This window comes from Drosophila pseudoobscura, chromosome 4 (genome assembly GCF_009870125.1).
Source record: "Drosophila pseudoobscura strain MV-25-SWS-2005 chromosome 4, UCI_Dpse_MV25, whole genome shotgun sequence".
NCBI lineage: Eukaryota > Metazoa > Arthropoda > Insecta > Diptera > Drosophilidae > Drosophila > Drosophila pseudoobscura.
In genome coordinates, this window is record NC_046681.1 from 10,179,818 (window position 1) to 10,200,157 (window position 20,340).

Consider the following 20,340-nt stretch of genomic DNA (forward strand, 5'->3'; position numbering starts at 1 on the left):
TGAACTTTGTACACAAGCTCCACACAAAACAATCAAATACCAAACGATATTAAACCCCCAATTTCTGAAATCTCTTAATTACAACTCTGCACAGCACATTTGTCCAATCATGTCGTATTTTTCCATGCGATGACAAGACCCAAAGCCATCCAAATAAATGACTTGCCAAATGAAAAATGGAAAAAACTTGAGCAATTAAATGTTATTTTTTGTATTTTCCTGTGGTTTATTTTTAGCAAAACAAAATTTCATAATCAAGCTGGAATAATGGGAAAAAAGACAACCAAAAAATATACGAAAATCGTATTTGCAACACTTAGGGCCAAAGTCCCAAGAGACGAAACAGAACAAGACTTGAACCTCGATTTGGTATACCCTACAACTGGAGAGGGGAGACTGGGCGACTGGTAGATGGTAGAGATTGGGGATCTGGAGAGGAGCGGCAACATGTTTTTTTTTTTTGGTGGGTCATGCCTAAGCAATTTTCAAATTATACAAGAGTCGGTCGGTGGGTCTGGGTTGCTCAATTCAGATCGCTCGTCTCATCTTTCACTCTTGTTAACCAAATAGCCGCCGGCCAGAGCCAAACAATCCCCATTGTTCTCTGAACCACGGCCGACAAGACTATCTTCAAATGGGTCACAGCCGACGGCAGACCGATGGCGATTATCAATTGACAAAAAGGGTGAATCCCTGAATGGAAATTGATTTTTTTTTTCTCTCATTTGGACACTCACCGGCATCGCCGCCACTTCGTTTCTTATCGGAGAGCAGGGATTTCTGTTTTCGTGGCATCCGAAAGGAGTTCCACAGGAAGGCACTGCTGGACGCGGACGTAGACGAGGACGAGGAGGAGCTCTTCTTGCTGAACGAACGGTACATATCCATGTCGTTGGCGGTCGTTGAGGATGCTGCTGCGGATGCTGCTGCTCCCGAGGCAATCATGGATTTGGTGGTCGGTATCCTTGTGGCAGGCATCAGTTTGCTGGCTTTGCCCACATTCATGTTGTTGTTGTTGTGGTTTTGGCTGTTGTTGTTGAAGAGCTTTTTGATGCCACTGCCACCGCCGCCTACTCCTCCCCCTCCTCCTCCTCCGCCTATTCCTCCTGCTGCTGCCCCGCCACAGCCGATGCCCGCATAGATTTTACCGTATTTCACATCGTTCGGATAATCCTTGTAGCTGTACTTTTTGGCCTGCAGATTCTTATGATTTTTCAACATTTGTTCAAACTGTTTCACATCGACAGCCGTTGGCAACGAATACGTGGACGTGGACGCGGTTTTAGTCGCATTCAGACTTTGTGTCGAACCGTAGAACACTGAGCACTCGTTGAGGCCCATTTTTGGGGCATGCGCGCACTCGAGCAGCGCCACGGAGCGCCAAGCAGCGACCACCCAATGCTTGTCCAACTGTAAAAGCGTTATACGCTGCCGCTTGAGCGAGCCCTCCCAACACAGCGATAGAAAAGAAACACCACAGCGACGGTGCCGCACACGTCTGTTTGTTTGAAAGTTCAGCGCGCGACTAACGCGTCTAGGCCCCCAAGCCGCAAGCAACAAATGGTGGCGACGCCGGCACCGGCTTCAGCTTCAGCTCCAGCTCCAGCTCCAATCGCGACTTCAAACGCGACTTCAACAGCGACTGCGACAAACGCGAAACCGCATAAAGCAATTCGCAAAAACTTCCAGAGGCTTACATAAAGTGAAATGCAAAATGGACATCAAAGAAATTTTGTACGCCAAATGGATGCCAAGGTGCGAGGGAGGACAGAGACAGATTGAGACAGAAAGATGCCCATTTGGTCCAGTAATTTCAAATAATGTCGAAAAATTTCCAAAGATTTATAAGACAGGAAAATAGCGCCATAGCTAGAGCAAATATTTCCCAAAAAGGTGGCTCCCGATTAATTGTTGAATTTTCAAAGAAATATGAACAATTAAGAACAATGATTTAGGGGTTTTCGGTATCTGTTTTATAGGAATATATTCTAGCTTTTTAACCCTCAAAGAAAGTTATATTTTCCCTACATTGTTCTCCAAATATTTACAGAGCTTTTGGCAGATTCCAGCTGATTGTAGAATGATTTTTCTAGGTACAAATTATTGTCGAAAATAAATTTCCCAAAATCAAATGAAAGCCAAATATTTCCCCTAATTTCCAGACTTCCACCGACCAGCATTTTAATTCCAAATATAAATAAATCATAAATCAAACAATATCTTCACTCTTTGGGCCAATTAACCCTTTCTCTCCTTCCTTTGTGCCCTCTTCGAATAAGGCACTTGAAAAGAAAGGTTGCCGCACATCGCTGTTTGTAATTATGGACTTTGTCGCCGCGACTTTCGCGTCACACTTGGCCAACAGCAAAAGTAGTTTTTGTCGTTTTTGGCCTGGCCATTGACTGGCTGTCATATGAGAGTATGCAAAATATACTCGTACATGAAAAAAAAGAAAACTTTGGGTCTGATTACCTGTACAGACAAAGACAAAGAACGAAAGAGCAGAGCAGCCACAGCTCATTAAAAGCCACGCTCCAGTTAGAGAACCTCTGGGGATTGGACTGGGGCTTGGGCTGGGGCTGTAAAACCTTATCAAGTTTATGCAGATTAAACCCGAATAATTATGGCATTTTTTTATTGAATGGAAAAATACAAAACTTGACCTTAATTCGTGAAATCAAACATAAACCCAATTAACTCCCACAAAACCAGAGAAATCCATCAAATATGTAATACCCAATTGATTTAAAAATGCTGTATAAAATTGTCATGCGGCAGACTCGGATTAATGGGAATTCGGGGACTTACATAAACCCCAAATACAATTGTTTAATTGCAGAAAGCGTCTTTTATTTCCGTGTACACCAATTTTCTGAACTTATTTGTATATTTTATGCCAAAAAAAAAAAAAAAAAAAAAATAATCCAATACAAAATTTATTCGTAATTACCAGAAAACGAAATTCTCACGCTAGAAAATAAGTGTATTCAAACACGAAATTACACAAGCCCTAAGAGCCTCGGTACCAACAATTTATGCAATATTTGGCTACGGTTTTAGCCAAGTTTTTTGTGTGCAAATAAGCCCACAACACAGCAGGGAGAAGAAATCTTTTGGTTAGTTATTTTATGTATTTTTATTTGGCTTGCATAAATTATTCATGCGAATTAGGTTTGTGAAATATTTTTGCTGACAGTTCAATAAGGTTTTTTCCTGTATCTCAAATATTACAAAATTATGTTAATGTGTTTTAAGAGGTTTAGCATATTTGATTAATTAAGCGAGAATTTATTAAGTTGAAGAGGGAAATGTGTGATTTATTTGTGGGTAACATTTTAAGAAGGCAAAAGGAATAGAAGCTGGGAAAATACGACACTTTATCCGTCGGAAATGCTCCCAAAAACAATTCCCTGAGTGATGCCTTGAGAATTTCTCCTCAAAGAATCAGATGGCAGCATTACAGATGTTGTACAGATTCTCCTCTATAAAGAGCCAACACAAGATGATAGTTTCAGACTACTGACACAATTTCCTCAAAGATAAATGACACTTCCATAGAAAGCATCTACGTACTGGCCAAACCCCGATCTTCAAAGCGTTTCCACCGACCACCAACGACGACAACAGTAATATTTCTTATACGTCTTTAGGCCAGACTTGTGTGGGCCCCAAATGAATGGCAAAGTTATTGTAATTTGTAATTGTAAATGGTAACGTTTCATTACATACGGGATGGCCATTGTACGAGTCGTAATGACTTTATGTACGACTTCGTTCGATTGTTTTGTTCGGTTTTCGGTGGGGGGTTACGCATGGCAGATACAGATATTGCGCGAAAGAAAAGTAAAAGTCTTTTCAGCGCAAAAATACTGGAAATGTGCGTGTTGGGTGTTTGATTTCTTGGGAGAGTCGGCCATTAACTTTTTGCTGCAGTTCAATTGTGAAATTATTAATAGTATGCAATGGCAAAAGACAAAGTCCATGATAGATTATGATGATGATACGATAATATTTTCAATCGCTGTTCCAATGACAGCCAAAGCGTGCCGTTAAATATCGAAAAACACACACAAAAGCAGGAGATTTGTAAAAGCGTGAAAAATGGCCATTAAGAGCCCACACATTTCGACTGGCGACAGCGAAATCAATGAACTTGATGGGTGTTGTGTTTTGTGTGCCGAGTGTAGGCCATAAATTAGAGTGAAACCAGCCGTCAGATAATGGGCAAACATACAAGATACAGACACACAGATACACACCCAAAGCAACCTAGCGAAAAAAGAGTTTGCGTGCGTTTCAAAGATTTTATTTTTGAATACTCTTCAGAAAGGGGTTATGTACGAAGATAGGAGGCTTTGGCAAGAGGGTCTGTAGTAGGTAGAAAGAAAGAACAAGTCAGTATTCGAATCGGCTCACTTCACTTCAAAAAAGAAGGAATAAAACCCAGAGACATGGACTAATATTAAGGCCTATTTGACTGAAGCAACAACTGCCGTATAATCTGAGTGATCTTGCACCAAGAAGTATCATTACATTACGTATATCCCAACAAGAGTCTTCACTATTCGTTGCCATAGAAAACCTCACTTTCCAACAAACTTTTTCACATGCGGGTCCGGGCCCGGCCGGGAGCCACAATCACGCACAATCAAAACTAAATGACAACTTAATTGATCGACTCCCCCCAAATGGTGGATTGGTGTGAAAGCAATAAATAAAATTTGATAAAATAGTCAGACAGAGAGCCATGGCGGGGGCGCCCCAAGAAAGACGTTTGAGCACTTGCTGGGCACGGCTTTTGGGTTCCCACAAAAACTGAAGAAGCAGGCATTAAAACATTTAACAAACAATTTAACTTCAAATAAGCCAAAACATTGCAGTGCTTAGCCAAAAGGGGCGTTGAGCGGAAGGTGGGGCAGGGGGCACACTGCTAGAGTGCACACCAACGCCCAGAATAAAAAAGAAAAAAAACCGAGGCAGCGACGACAACTCGTTGAACATCAAAGCAAATTTTTTGTTAATGCGGCAACGCGTAGCGGCATAAACAAGCAGTGACATTTGTGAGCCGGCCCAGAGGGGGAGGGGGCACTGCTTGTGCGTGTGTGGGTCATTATGTAGAACCACTTGCCACAGCCACAGCCACAGTCACAGTCAGAGCCAGTGTGGGGGTCATGCACACGATTATGTAAGCACCAGAGGGGCAACCCCATGAGTGCGAGATCATTGCAAGAGTTGGGGCAAGAAGTTGGCGTTTTTCCGCTTAATTTACTGGCTACTCAACGGTCGAGTTGAGATTGAAAGATGTTAGAAGGCCACGATCATGGGATAACCGCGAGACTTTGGGAATAATAGTAAAAAACAGAGTTATAGATACCAATAAATTGGGAAAGTAGGTACATATCATACATGAAAATCCCCAGATCCAAAGGCCTCTCCGGCTGAAAGTTCTCACTTTCAGCTCGGTTCGGGTCCATTTAATGAATGCGTTTAAGCCCCTAACACTGGGATCGAGGTCCGAACGAGGCGTTTGCCGGCTCAAACTGATTTTATTCAAAGCCTTGAGTGATTGCAGGTGTGTAAGTATTTAAGTGTCAAGAAAAATTTGATTTTAGACAAGAAATTGCCGACTACTGCCATCAAAGGTAGAGACAAAATCTTCATAAATTTGCACATATTTCGCAGGTTTATTTCTATGTGCCAGTGGCCAATGTATTGTTTACAGTGCCTTCTTCCCAAAACACACAGAAATTAAATAGCACTCGTCTAGCCAAACCCACTATTAGGGAAGCAACAACTAAAAAAAATACGACCAAATAAGTTAAACAAGTCGTATAGACGAGAGCCATACAAAATAATCACCACACATTAATGACACTCAGGCCATCCCCAATGGAATATCAATATGCATACACACCTCAGCCCACTGCAATATTGTGACTTTTCCATTTAAAAACTCACTCGCACAGGTGTCGAAACAGGGCCAACAGACAGACACGCGTGTGGCCGAGGCCTCTTATCCCCAAATGGCTAATTAGCTGCATTAATATTAATTACAAAAGTTGATCAACTCTTAAGCCCCAAAACTTTGTCCCCAGGAGTCCGTTTTGCAAAAGTATTTTTTTTTGTGGCACGTTCATTGTGTGATTGTGGGGCGGCTTTCGACAGACAAAGGGTACCAACAAAAATTATTTTGGACTTGAATTTCGTATGCTTTCACTTTGTTCGACCACGCCACGCCAGTACACCCAGAAAAAGGGGAAATAGGAAACAAATAATGGGGTTACAATCGATTGGAGGTGCTCCAATTGGGATTTGCCTTCGTTGCTGCGGCTGTAATTATTATAATGTTCGACCCTTTGACACTTACCTTCGGATATCTTAACAATCGGGGAGCTCTTAACGGATGTAATTTTTTTAAGATTAGCTTGTGGCGATGGTTGTTTGATTTGTGTTGCACTGGCGGCTTGCTTTGTGGCAGCTCCCTTGGTGTTGTTAAGAGTGCATGTTGCAGGCGGGGTGGCTGCCGTTGTGGTTCCATTTAAACGTTTCTCTGGAATGAACAAGACAAATGTTTTCATTTTAGCCAAGGAAAATTGTTGGATCGAAAGTTGTTGCCAACTTTTGGGCGGCGGGCTAAAAGTTGATAAGACCACGAAAATGTTCACTTACGTGGGACAAAGGATACGATGCTTTTCCAACTTATTCCTTTTTTAGTTTTCTTAATAGGTTTATCGCGACCCAAAAATCTACGATATAGAGTAGCGAGACCCATGTTTCGAGTGTGATTTTGATTCTTTAGAACATCAAACGTGGCCAAAAATGGAAACGAAACAAGTTGAACGTCCGGTATGGCTATGGAATCGCACAAAGACCAAACATTTATGGGAATTTTATTTTTTTGCTGGTGCTAAATACACATTTGAATCTGTTGAGTTCTGAATTAACTGTGAAGTAACACAAGTCTGAATGTTAATTCAAGGCTTGCTGCGGAAACAAAATGATAATATTCGAAGCAAAAAATCTCTGGTTTCAGGCTATCAATGCACTTGAGCCGGCAAAAGGCAGGGAGCGCAGAAAAAGAACCAAGCGCGAGAAACTCTGAGCCAGAGTCGGTGTCGGAGCCTTAACCAGAGCGAGAGCCAGAGCCAGAGCCAGAGGCAGCCACAGCCCGATTCAGATGCAGAGTTACAGGCAACAGCATGTCATAATTTGACCAAATTAATGAAATCAAAAGAAAACCAGTTTCCGTTTTTAGCGTGCAACGTAAGGTGCAACCAAGGAGGAGGAACCAAGGAATGCATGCTAAAACAGAAACACCTGTTTGTGGACCAGATGGAGTGGCAAGTACCTGTGCCTCAGCATGGCAAGCAGTCGATAAGCAGTTGCAGAGAACAGTGCTTATAAGCAGTTCGCGCTGAAATGTTGCCAAAGAGTGCTCAAGCAGTTTCATTAGAAGACAAATTACGGACAGTTCTAAGCTCATGTGCAGGGAATCTCTCAGCATACTATATACATATATGTACATAAACAGTTATATTGGAATTATCATGACAATTTAAATTGTCTTTGAGGCAGATAAGGCGCGTAGGATCAAAGCATTTCCAGCAATTTACAAGCAGTGTCTGCTAGTTGTTTGAGATTCAATGTTGCTAAGGAGTGGTCAAGCGGTTCAAACCGTTGGAAAGTTTTTGAAAGATCTATATCAGAGTGCTTCTAATTATAAAACAAGCAATCTGCCGACACGGAGTCAGGTTTCGCGGAATAATTATCATAAAACAATACAGGTTTTCTTTAATAATTAGCATTACAATAAGAGTATCTTTGCACAAGTGGCAAGTGTCTGAACCTGATATGCAGTGATAAAGCAGAATTCAAGCAGTAGACGCACTAAAATGTTGCCAGAGAGTGTTTGAAGAAACTTAAAGAGATTAAATGTTGTCAGAGAGTATCCAAGCAGTAGCTAAAATGTTGCAAAGCTTTTACTATGAGATCTCTCTCTTAATCTTGAGTGAATTTCTCTCTTCTCTTTGTTCTGTCAGCTCTTTAGCTCTCTCTCTCTCTCTCTCTCTTTGTGTATATCTTATGACTTTAGCTTGCAGACGGTACAGATAGAGATACAGGTTTCTTTGAATAATTAGCATAATTTGCTGCTTTTGTTTTCTTTGGCTGCTGCACACAACTCGCTTTTGTCCACTGCCCAAAGCTGACCTCATGGCTTGTCCCAGCTGGACCCGGGACCCGAGACCCGAGACACGGGACCCCGTCTTGGACATCCACCCCGTACTCGTACATTGTTTTAGGTAATTTGTGCTCGTGCCTGGAGCCGAGCTTGTATTTCAATGCTAACCGCAAAAACAAGCCAGCGCCAGAAGCCATAAATGGCTAGTACAAGTCTAGGCGGCAAAAAGTACCAACTACAAACAACGAGAGTTTTTACGAGAACGTGAACGAGTATGCCCATGCCCATGCCGATGCCGATGCCGAAAAAAGAGTTTACAATGCCACGAATGCCAATGTCATCGACGGGGCTGTGTTGGGGCTTCAACAAAAAACACGACTAAAAAAAAAGAAGCAACCAACCAACGATTAAGAAGCGGCAGGCAGACAGGTTCAATGTCAGAGATCTTCCAACAGTAACGAGCTCTAATCGGGTAACGATTTTGCTTTCGTTTAAGAAACATACACACGCGTGGGCCAGCCAACGGTAAGCATTACCATTTACCAAGTGAAGTAACCGGATCCCACAGATTAATCCGTTCCCGTTCCCGATTCAAGTGCGTGGGTCGCCAGGTATCTCAGCGATACAAAGAGGTGAGAAAATGCCGACGATTCAATCGATCTTGCACAATTATGCCAATGAACATATCGCCAACCTGATGAGAGTAAGCGCCAGGTAGACGTGTGGGTTGGTCAACAGCGAAATGCTTTGAGTAGGTTTATTTCAGGCACGTTTGCCCCATAGAGGTGTCCATCGAATACTGAAGAGTGCTCAGATTATGTGATCAAGAGCGATCACCCGGCGTGCAATTAGCGGGAATTACTTTTCTTTATGGGTGTGCTGATTGGGAGACACCTAGGAGGAACAATGAACCCAGAAGAGATCCAACAATAGAACCCCCTCTTATCGTTTCACTTAGGGACTTATGATAGTGTCGAAGTTGTTTGCATTTATAGCACGTCTCGCAAACTTAACCGAAAGTTAATCAAGCCACGGAGAGATAAAACTCCATTTGTAAAGCTATTCCGGGAAGATCTAGTCACCAAAGCATCGGTGGTTCAGTGGTAGAATGCTCGCCTGCCACGCGGGCGGCCCGGGTTCGATTCCCGGCCGATGCAGATAAGTTTTTTGTTGAATTTTTTGCAAGAAATATTAGAATATTGTTTAAAAATTACAATTACAATCACATTCCGCTTAAATGCTTTCAATCATTGCGAATCTTGCCTTCCATCAGATTCACCAAAAACCGAATGCGGTGCGAGCACTGTGGATAAAAATCAGCAAGTTTCGTTCGAAGCCTATGAAATTACTCGAAACATAATACAAAGTCGAGTGAGCGAGAAAAAAAAACAAAAATTATCGAATGACGATACCCGGATCATTCAGTCCGTTTTGGGCGAGTGATTCGATGTAATGAGAAAGATGAGACGCTGATTCTAATTGAACGAACGATGGGAATACCGAATCGATTCGGTTACCAGCTCATGCAACACTCTAATCGATATATTTGTTCCCAACACTTAGGAGAAAACACCCTTCCACAAAAATAAGCCTATAGTGGAGGATGTCCAGGAGATTGGCCTTAAGAAGTATCACCAGGTCGAAAGGGCTTATCATAGACCTCATAGGACCATTTCTTAATTATAAATGTTGGCATTTAAAAAAGATAATCTAAATTCCCGTACGCTCTAACGATCGTAGCGTAATTTTTGTACATATTTCTTGGATTAACAATAATTCTCGCATCGGTGGTTCAATGGTAGAATGCCCGCCTCCCACGCGAGTGATCCGGGTTCGATTCCCGGCCGATGCATATTATATATATATTTTTTTTCTTTAGTGTGAAACTTCTGATACTAAGCCTGATTTACAAGACCAACATTTATTGAATATATTTTTAGTTCTCTACCCAGCAAAATCCTGCTTTTCTAAGCCTTTTTTCATTGATGCTGCCTTTAATAAATCCGGTTATGTTTGTAATTGGCGAAGCTCCATCGAAGATCGCAAATTTTCCTCGTCGAGTGGAAAATTTTGGTTGATTTTCCCACAAGCATCGGTGGTTCAGTGGTAGAATGCTCGCCTGCCACGCGGGCGGCCCGGGTTCGATTCCCGGCCGATGCAAAACCATCTTTTTTTTTTGTTGATCAATTTTGATAAATCTCTCAGGTCTTTAATTGCATGATATCTCGCATGTTGGCTGAATAAATCTTAATTAGTGGAAGAAATGCGAAATGCCAGCCGCGCAGCCTCGAGCGTGCATTCGAATATGCAAAACACGTTTCACCGTCGTTTTTTATTCGCTCTTGTGTGTGTGTGTGTGTGTGAGTGTGTTTTTCCCCCGATGTGAAAATAACCCGATAAGCATGCGCATGCGAATACTCTCTGGAGCCGTGCATTCACTGGAGATCAGTGATCGGGAGACGGGGGTAAGGAGAGGACGGGCGAAGAGTAATTTTAAATTAGACAGACTCTTTCACATAAAAATAGAATTGCCTCAGGGCCCGACCCTACTTAGGGAGGAATACCACAACGACGACGACGACGAAGGAGGAGGAGGCAAGCATTCTCTTAACGACTTTCCAACTCTGCGACATTTCGAGCAATTTAACAGCCAGCAGCCTCGTCGAGGGGCGGCACACAATGAATTTCCCTATTAAAGCTAATTTATGCAAAGAGTCGCCAACATTTGCATGAGCCCCGCGCGCACGACTCTCTGTAAACAAAATAATAAAGATTGCAGCGAAAAAAGAAAAGAAAGCGAACAGAACACAAAAAAATTCGGCTGCATCGGCCGGGAATCGAACCCGGGCCGCCCGCGTGGCAGGCGAGCATTCTACCACTGAACCACCGATGCTTGCGGTGGCTCCAGGGCGTATACTATATATGGATGTGGGAACCACTGTGATTCTGTGGATTAAGCATAAATATTATATATTCATGCTGTTGAAATTCATGAATGAGGCCACAGAAATTCTATTATAGATTATGCCAAACATGTTTCATAAATCAGATAATGGAGTTGTGCCATTATAAATTAAACATGTGGCAATGATGAGGATGTGTATGACGAATACGATGACAGATGAGTACTTTATCATCTGTTTCACAGGCAAATCATTTGAAGAGTATGGCTTGATTGGTGGCAACAGTAAAATATACACATAAACGAGCCGCGGCAAGGGACGCAGCTCTATCCCAAACCCCTCTTCAACTACTGGGTGTAAGGCAATAAATCTAAAACATGTGCCAATGGAATGTTATCACAACAATTTAGATAAATAAATTTAAGAATAAATACGAATATTTCCACAAGTGTGCTCCACATTCTTTCAAGAATTCTTTATTGCCTGTTCCATCCGATAAAAATCATTATCATTAATTTCCCCTTCAGAACTATGATTAATTATGCAACAAGACAGACCAACTCAGAGTCCATTAGTGCAGAAAAATTCCTAACCAAAGGGGAAGATATTCCCAATTCCAAGAAATATATTTTAGCTGGAGAATTAAGACATTGAAGCCCCACTGGTTCACTCCATGGCAGTCTGTCGATGATCTCTACAGCATTCGCACATCTGGCCAAATGGAAACACTGAAGCCTGAAGCCCAGTGAAATATCATTACCTCGGGATGAGTCACGGGAATGAGTCAACGATGCCAAATTTGTGCACAATTTCCAGCACATTTTGCACAGATTACCTCTGGAGTTGAGGCTTTTGGGGACACCTCGGCTGGCAGCTGGCAGCTGTCCCATGCCCCACACACGCCACAGATTTCGTTACTGTGGGAATCGGAATCGGTGGCTAAATTGTCTCTCTGGCCAGCTGCGCGAGAATAGCGGACGCTGAGATCTAAGACACGCCCTAAATTGAAATATAGCGGGCTCATGCTCATGCTGGTCTGGACACGGCACTTTTATGGGTAGAGGCGGGCACGGCACTGCAGATTCAGCAAACTCATCGAGGGCCAGGGCAACGGCAACGGCAACCAGTTGAGCAACGCATCTCACCTGAGCCATGAATTCGCAGATAACTCTTCCTGGGGCAGAGGTAGGGGGCTATTCTAGACAAAAGTTGACACATTTCAAGTGGGATTTCACAGAAGCTGCAAACAGTCGTAGCAGGTGACGACTGTGAGGGGCCAGCCAGTGTTTTGATGGCAGTTTTAATGGCAGAATTTCACTTAAAATTCATTCCTTAAGAGCCCATGGCCAAGGGAAAAACCTAGGCCTAACGACAGCACATTTTCTAGGAAAATCTGTATCTGTAGGCACTTTATGAATTAGGCTTAGGCTTAGGCTTGAACTTTTAGATTCACATACCATCTTCAAATACTCAATGAAAAAACATTCTTGGGGGAATCGAAGTCTTCTTTAGACATCTGTCTATGAAGGACACAGATTTGTTCACACAGATGGACTATTCGTCACACCCCTTGCTCATTACCATGTTCTCCTTGATCAATAGTTTATGGGGTCAAAAAAGATCTATAGTACTATCTAGTATCTAGTATCAGAGCCCCTTCAAAGGCACCACAATAAATGTTTTAGTAGAAACCAAAGCGGATTCCACACCAAAGAGTAATCAATGCAAAGCCATCGAAAAGAGCAGAATATATGTATGTATGACCATCTCCTCCATTACGTATACTCCTTCATAATTTACATATCTTATAGTTTATAGACAATTCTTGCACTTACGTATCAATGTGGGCGTGGTCGTGGCAGACGACTTGCCGCGTGTGGATTGTCCCTTGGCGGTCTGCTGGGTCTTTGGCGGCGGGCCCAGATCGGTCGGCGATATGCTCAGATTGCGCACATCACGCTTTTTGGCAGCTCCTGCAAATGACAAACGACACAAGAGAGGGTGTGAACAAAATACGAAAATATGAAAAAAATACCAAGTAAAATACTTTTGTGTCTCTGGAAGCAATCAATATGTGGATGATGATGATGATGATGGCATATAATTTATGCGGGAACACGTCGCCAGGCAACGCGAAGCTTTGAAGTGTTTGCTTTTTTGCCTGGGTTGGGTTTTGAAAGGAGAGTTATGTACATATGTATGTATGTTCCCCCATTTAATAACTCCGAGCAGAAACAACACACTCTTCAAATTTCCTAAATTGTTTTCCTCCTCTTGCCAGCTGGGGGTCCCTCCCCCTCCCCCTTTTTGGGGGCTATTTGCATTTCCAATGTTTTGTGGATTAAAACAAAGCGTTTCCATAATTGAAGTGTCTGCGCCCCAGAGGCTTCCCCTTGCTCTGCAGCTGATAGAACTTGTTGGCTAAACATGCATGAAAAAAGGGTGAAATTGCATTATGCGAGTGCATGAATCTATTAAGTATCCCCTCAGAGGGTGGGGGGTTCCCAGCTGCAGGGAATTGAATATCACTTGAAGACCAGAGGGCTCTGGGCTCTCAGGGCACTTGAAAGAATGATTTCTAGTTTTCTAGGGGGGAAATAGGAAATGGGAAATAGAGAACTGTTTCCAAGAAGTCTGGCAAAAAGTATGACTGCAACAAAGATACTCGTATTACAGATGGTACTTGAGGTTTTTAGGTCTTGTAGAAATTAATGAATGAAAGATATTTACTAGTTTACTGAAGGAACACTCTCAAAGAGCTATGTAATTCTTAGATTCCATTGCTTTGATTTATCTTGCCACCTTTAATTATCTTGCCTCTCCACTCAATGATACCTGTGCCACAACAATCTATCATATTTTATTCGGATCGTATCGCCAGACCGCAATAATCAAGTTCGATTCAAGTTCACGCCGGGTTGCCACCCCGTTAACGAGGTTTCATTGTTCCCCCTGCCACAGGCCCAGACCTCGCACTTGTTAGACATAATTTGTGGCTGCTTTGGGGCACAACAAGGCGGGGCAATCAGGCAGGGAGCCAACAGAAATGCAGGCAGCGGCAGCTGCAGGGAAAACCTAATAAATTTTATTTTTAGCTGTCGGCTAATTGTGCTGGACATGGACAGGGAAATAGGGAAACAGGGAAATAGGGGAAACAGCGAAATAAAAGTTGCACGCCCGGCTTAGGCCGGAATGGAAAACTTTTATCTGCCGCTGTGCGAAACGAGAGAGCATTGCGACGAGTCACGTAATCCTTATGGGGACTTTTATCAGCAACGATAAGCCATGCCACAGCCACAGACAGCATGTGGCATGCGATATATATTTTTATAGTGGCCGAAAGGACAAACTTTCGCAGCGATTCAGGGAATTTACATTTGAATTTGGCGATTAAATAAAAGTGTTGTTTGGATTTTTGGGATAATTTTAAATAATTTTTGTGAACCAAGAAGGGCTTTGGGAAATTATAAGATTAAAACCACTTTAATCGTGTGGGCTCACTCCATTACAACCCAGTACCAGTCCACCGCCCCCTCCTCCCCCCACTCACCTTTCGTCTGGGCCTTGGAGGAGCGCTTCCCAAAGCTGCCAAAGCGCTCCCGCTCGATCATCTGCGAGTGGATGTAGCGCTCGGAATAGGAGCGCGACAGTTTCTCCTTGGAGCTGTGTGCACCCATTTTTCCAGCCTCACGGAGTGTGTGTATTTTCTACGAGTATGCGGTGTGTATTGTCTGATCGATATCACGATTTCAGATTTCACTTTCACAGGCTCTTGAATGCATCAACGATTGTCGGGGGCTACACCCGCGCACAGCACAATCTCCAGACGTTGGCGATGGCGATGGCGGTAGATTTAATTTGATGTTGCCGTTGACAATTGCCGCTTGAATGCATTTTGTGTGGACTTTTTTCCTTACATTTTTTGTATATTTTTTTTGTTGTATTTTTTGCTCTGTGATTAACACAAGGTTGACATTTTGAATGGTTGAAGTTATGTTGGGTAAAGCACTCGTATTTTCCTTTTTGTTTGGCGGTGACATTGGATGGATTTATAATGGTTAGATTTAATTGCCGTTCACTTGGGGGCCCCATTAACCGATTCAATTAGCCGCCTCATTAAGCCGTCTCTTTCCCCATGCATCGTGGCCTTTTCCCACCCACAAATGCGTTTGTGGATTTTAATTAAATTATTTTTAATGGCGCCCAACATCCATGGGTTGCTGCTCCATTTTTATGGCATTTTCCACATTCGGAAAATGTTTTGATGGTGACAACAACCTAGACACACAAATCAGAAATAGCCAAAACTATTTTGTATTTAATGGAGCATGATCCCCCGCCCCAGAGTCCCCCCTATATATGTATATATCTATATTTTTCGAGTGCAAAACTAAATGTTGGATTAACTGCCGGCTGAGTTTCGCAACGAGAATGATAAATGGCCTGTGAGAAGACACTTGTGCGACCTCAATTTCCGATGCAGAGAGAAATACATGCATGTCTTAGGAGAGCAGGTGCTTGGCATGGCGATTGCCACACAATCCATATGAATCTCCAAGTGAGTGGAGAAAAAGTGCCACCAGGGAGCGATCCACCTCCTCCACATACCTCTCATTCTTGGAACGGCAGCCGCTGACAGGTTTGAATGTCATCATAACTTAACAAAAGCAAGCCAAAATGAAACCTGAAACGAAATGAGCTGACAAATTGCACGCCGTGATTTGTGGCCCAGCATTTGAATGTGGAACACTGCCTCGTACGAAAAAGAGCCACACATTTCCCAGCTGGTTGGAAAACAACACAAAAAAAGCAGAAGGAAATTTATGCCCCCAGCCCGAGATATGAATAATTAGTGGTTAAGGAATAAATCAACTTCAGTCTTACATCAGAGAATGTAACAGTGGAAAAGAGCAACGCTGGTTGGTCGGATGCTAACTAATCTGTTCCTTAGGCAGAGCCCTGTATGACAGATTAGACCCATGCTTGAATAATCTCAAAAACATGTAAAACTACAACTAGGATTCATGGGATTATAGTAAACAAAGCCTAAGTAATAATTCTTAAAGGGGTTTTTATGCCGTTTTGGTAAAGGCATTACCCAAGTATCCCACAGATAATATAAACAAATAAAGCCAGAAACAAGCTAAACAGTAGAGCAGAAAGAACAGACCAAAGAATCTAACAAAATAGCGATAATGTGCGTGTGAGCAGGTCGCAAGAGTCATGAGCAACGAGAAGCACATCGATCATAGACATCCGCTTTGTTTCTTCATCTGGAATTCGAATACAAGCCAAATATTAAATACACCGCTCATCCGAAAGTGCTGATTAAAACATGAGCTTGAAATTAAGACACCGCCAGAACCAATGAACGTCCTCTTTCTGAAGTGCTTTCGTGACCATTCTGTGTAGGGTTCTGAGTGATCGTCTTATCACATTACCGATGAATTAGTGGATCGTATCCCGCGCTAAATTGATAGTCAGGCAAACCAATAAAGATCGTTCGCCCCAACAGTCGACAACAATCCATCACATCCACACGCGGGGATACTCTGGGAGTACGGGGTATAGATATCCCACTGTGCTGTTCCGTTTGGCAGACGAAGCAACCTCAATGCTATGAATAGCAGCGGCGCCCTCTTTAGTCACAGCATGTCAGAGCCATCGGGACAGTCGAAACAGTTGGTATAGTCGGGACAATCCGGGCCAGGCAGTCTCTCCGTCTGTCTCTCAGGCAGAGGATGGCCTGCAAATGTCAGGCGATCAGGCCAACTATAATTAGCCCCCAAAATGCAACACGAAAAGGTGTCAAATGTTTAGCTGTGCAGCGAGATTCTCGGAGGGAGACTTTATTGTTTCGTTGGCTCTAAATTAGGTCCCAGTCATTCGGAGGACTTGGCGAGCATAATTCACACACGACTGGGCTCCCACGATTCAATAGCAAATGTCAGACCTCGAGTGCCGGAAGGGAAGTCATTCGAAACGGAAGTTGGGGATATTCCAAACCTCAAGGGCAACTCGATGAACTTTCGGATGGAACTCCGACTGCGACTGCGACTGGCAGCCCAGCCTGATGAACCGAAAGTTGAGGAGGCAATTGCTTGGGGCTACGTTTAATTTAAAATGCAAAAATTGAATTTGACTTTCAATTAAAAGTTGGCCTCTGCCTCTGCCGCCGCGTGGGCGTGGCGTGTGCACATTTTTCATTGGAAAGCTCTCCCACTCTCCCCCCCCCCCCCCCCCTCCCTCTTTCTGCTCCTTGCAGGTGGGTGAAAAGCAGCGGAAGCTGCAAAAGCAATTAATCGAAAGAGACAGTGCCCAAAGGAGAAGTTCCTCCAGCCAGCACGACGACAGCAAAAGAGGAGGTGAGCATAAATATACATAATTTAAATGGCAACAGGACCAAGTGGCAAGTGCAAGCCAAGATGGGGGCACACGCAGCAGTTATTATGTAAATTAAATGAGGAAAAATCACAGTAACAGGTTTAGTGGTAAAAAAACGGAATATATAATATTTTAAAAATTAAAACAAAAACCAGAAAAGACTAGGGTTTTCCAAGATGAAAGAACAAGCTTCAATAGAGTTAATTGTTAGATATGATGACAATTTTAAGCAGGTGTAATATAATGTGAATAAATGGTATAAAGAAAGCTTGAATTCTGGTTCGAAACGTCTGTAAATTTCTTTCATTTTGGATTTTCCTGAATTTATTCCGCTTTCAAAAGACGTTGAAACGCTCTTTAAAACACAAACCATTCAATCTCCCTCGCCTCATTTAAGCACAAATTTAACTAGTATAATCCCACTGATTAAGCAAATTGAAGCAAATCCCAAAGAGCTATTTTTTATGGCTTCACACTATCCGTCCCGTCCCCAGAGGGACATAAACGCATTGATTGCTCCCAATGAATGCATCGACTCATTTCGAACAGTTCGAAGTCCGCAATGGACCTCATTTTTTATATGATTTTTTTATATGGCCGCATAAAAAGTCGGCCCATAAATATTGCGTTCATTGCACTCGCAAAGAGGAGACTTTGTGGGGGCCCAAAACTATTGGCCGGCTCGGTTTGGGCAATAAAAAATTAACAATTACGGGCCGTTCCGAAATGGCAACAAAACTAATTTCTTCCTTTTTTTTGTATTAATGTGCCGAGCATAAATAAAATTCAAAAAAAGTTTTGCATATGCATGGGGGGAGGGGGGTCCTAAAAACTGACCAAAACACAGTGCGCACCCCATGCAGATCCGACATAAACAATCATTAAACTGCATCGCATGCCGCGCCGGCAAATCATGAAAATTTCCCATTAAATTTAAGTCAAAGACTGAGTCATAAACCCACATAAAATGTTGTTTAAATTGCCAAAAACAATGTCATTGAAATTATATTTTTTTTCCTCCCTTTTATTTGCTCCAGTAAATTCAACAAAAACGGCACTGGGCCCTGCCAGAAGACAAATTTAGACGAGATGGCATAGATTTTTGCCTGATACCCTGTAAACCATTAAACGGGTCGGCGAGAGCATATAAATATTCAAGAACTAGAACGGAAAGATAGGCGAAAGATGATGGGACGAGGAATCGTTTAGAGAAGTTGGAACAAGTGGGGGAAACTTTTGGGTCTGATTTTGTATTGTTTCTTCTTGATGATTTTTAGAAAGTTGAAAGAATAATTATCTATTTATTTGAATATAAGCTGAAACGACATGGAACGGTTGATCGGCTGGAAATTTAGATATTTTGTGAAGTTCTTAAGTCACGAATCACAAGAAATATTCCACATACAGACATTCTAGACATTCTTTCATTTTCTATTTGTTTTTTTGGTCTTTTACTTCCTTTCTTTTGGATTTCTCTTCGAAAAGAAGTCGAGGCTTCTTGGATGATCTTGTTTATTCCGTACCAATACCAAATACCCCTAAAGAACCCTTCTACTGAAACAATACAGGCTAATTTCAATCATAATTATACACAAAATAAAACCCAATTGTGGTTAAATAATAATGAAAACTTTCCCCTCGCTATTGCCACTTTCATAACCATTTCCCATTACCACCAAGTACAACCCAAGTCTAGCACTCGCCCAGATACAAAGATACTTTTATTGCCTGCTACTGCGGCTCGTCGACGTAACAGAAACGAGAGAAAAGGGAGGGGCAAAGGGAGGGGGAAAATGGCAAAATGCAAATGCAAATGCACTCATAATGCAATTTTATTTTGAAAACCCTGTCGTTTGGCCCCGGGCCTGCATTTGTGGGGGCTGAAAAGCATTCATTTTTTATTTGTTGCTTATTTTATGTACAATTTCTTTTTCGTTTGGCACACTTTGGGGGCACGCCGACTGCAGCAAGAGCAAGTGGCGGCAATTTGTTTTTTCAAAATTATTTTCATTAGGCAAAAGCGGCAAAAGATACTTTTACATGCATCTAAATGGGTGTCTGTGTGGCCGCTTCTGTGGGGCTGGCTATGTGTGAATTTATTAAGCCAACATTCGGCTCATTTTCAGCCGACTAATGCCAATGTATCCATTCTCCCAGTAGGTGGCCTGCCTTTTGCCTGCCATCTTCCAAGCAGCCTCGTTTTGTTGCCTAATTGAGCTGTCGACATCAGAGTTTACCTCTAATTTGGTAAATTTGTGAAAATTAGCCAGACGGTTCTAGACGACAGACAGCCAGCCAGTCTCCCCTCCCCTATTCATCCATAAACAAAGCCTCGACTGGATAAGATTGGACAAAGGAAGATTGCGTAAATGTTATACAATAAGATTGTTATGATTATGCAGATAAGGCGGATGATTTAGGTGGGAGTGTAGTGTGGGAAATTTGCTTGCAGTCTGAGGTACTATTTTAAAAGTTTTAAAGCAATTTAATTACTGCAAATTCGAGCAAAACGAGCGGGAACGTTGTGCGGCAAGGGCCGCGGCTCTACTATAAGGCTTTTGCTCTACCTCTAGGCTGTTTCAGCTCTTATAGGCATTGAGATCTAGGCGGTAATCAAGAGGGACAGAATATACATCGGAAACCCTTCCATCTAGGTCCACATCCACCACAAACTCGTAAGATATCCCTTAACTTTTCGAATGCCGGTCATAAACTTTTAAATCTTTCAGAATTCTTTTGATATGTCCCATTATTTGTCTTTCTTCTTTCAGTTTTCTCTCTTAATCAAATCAGTTCAATCTATTAACGAGTACAACCTGCACTCCAGCTACGAATCGAAACCTGCCCAGTCATGAAAAGAGTTTAATCAAAAAT

The 20,340-nt window shown here is 42.5% G+C and overlaps 1 protein-coding gene and 4 non-coding genes across 9 annotated transcripts in view; 3 read left to right on the forward strand and 2 right to left on the reverse strand.

Annotated features, from left to right (window-relative positions):
* The window catches only part of toc (toucan), a 50,535-nt gene that overhangs the window by 18,845 nt on the left and 11,350 nt on the right, over positions 1 to 20,340 (reverse strand). For 2 of the 5 annotated variants that reach the window (XM_015180070.2, XM_015180069.2), the window contains 2 exons: positions 12,918 to 13,055; positions 6,368 to 6,550 (listed from right to left, as the gene is read on the reverse strand). In XM_015180070.2, the coding sequence (XP_015035556.2) occupies positions 6,368 to 6,550; positions 12,918 to 13,055 (321 nt within the window). Of the gene's footprint in view, positions 1 to 737; positions 1,357 to 6,367; positions 6,551 to 6,669; positions 6,952 to 12,917; positions 13,056 to 14,632; positions 14,987 to 20,340 lie in introns of those variants that run through there. The other 3 variants (XM_015180072.2, XM_002132404.3, XM_033381004.1) reach the window with 3 other exon arrangements.
* On the forward strand, positions 9,266 to 9,336 carry TRNAG-GCC (transfer RNA glycine (anticodon GCC)). Its single transcript has one exon. It is a non-coding gene; the product is annotated as a tRNA-Gly (tRNA).
* TRNAG-CCC (transfer RNA glycine (anticodon CCC)) lies at positions 9,961 to 10,031 on the forward strand. The gene has a single exon. It is a non-coding gene; the product is annotated as a tRNA-Gly (tRNA).
* On the forward strand, positions 10,269 to 10,339 carry TRNAG-GCC (transfer RNA glycine (anticodon GCC)). Its single transcript has one exon. It is a non-coding gene; the product is annotated as a tRNA-Gly (tRNA).
* On the reverse strand, positions 11,002 to 11,072 carry TRNAG-GCC (transfer RNA glycine (anticodon GCC)). The gene has a single exon. It is a non-coding gene; the product is annotated as a tRNA-Gly (tRNA).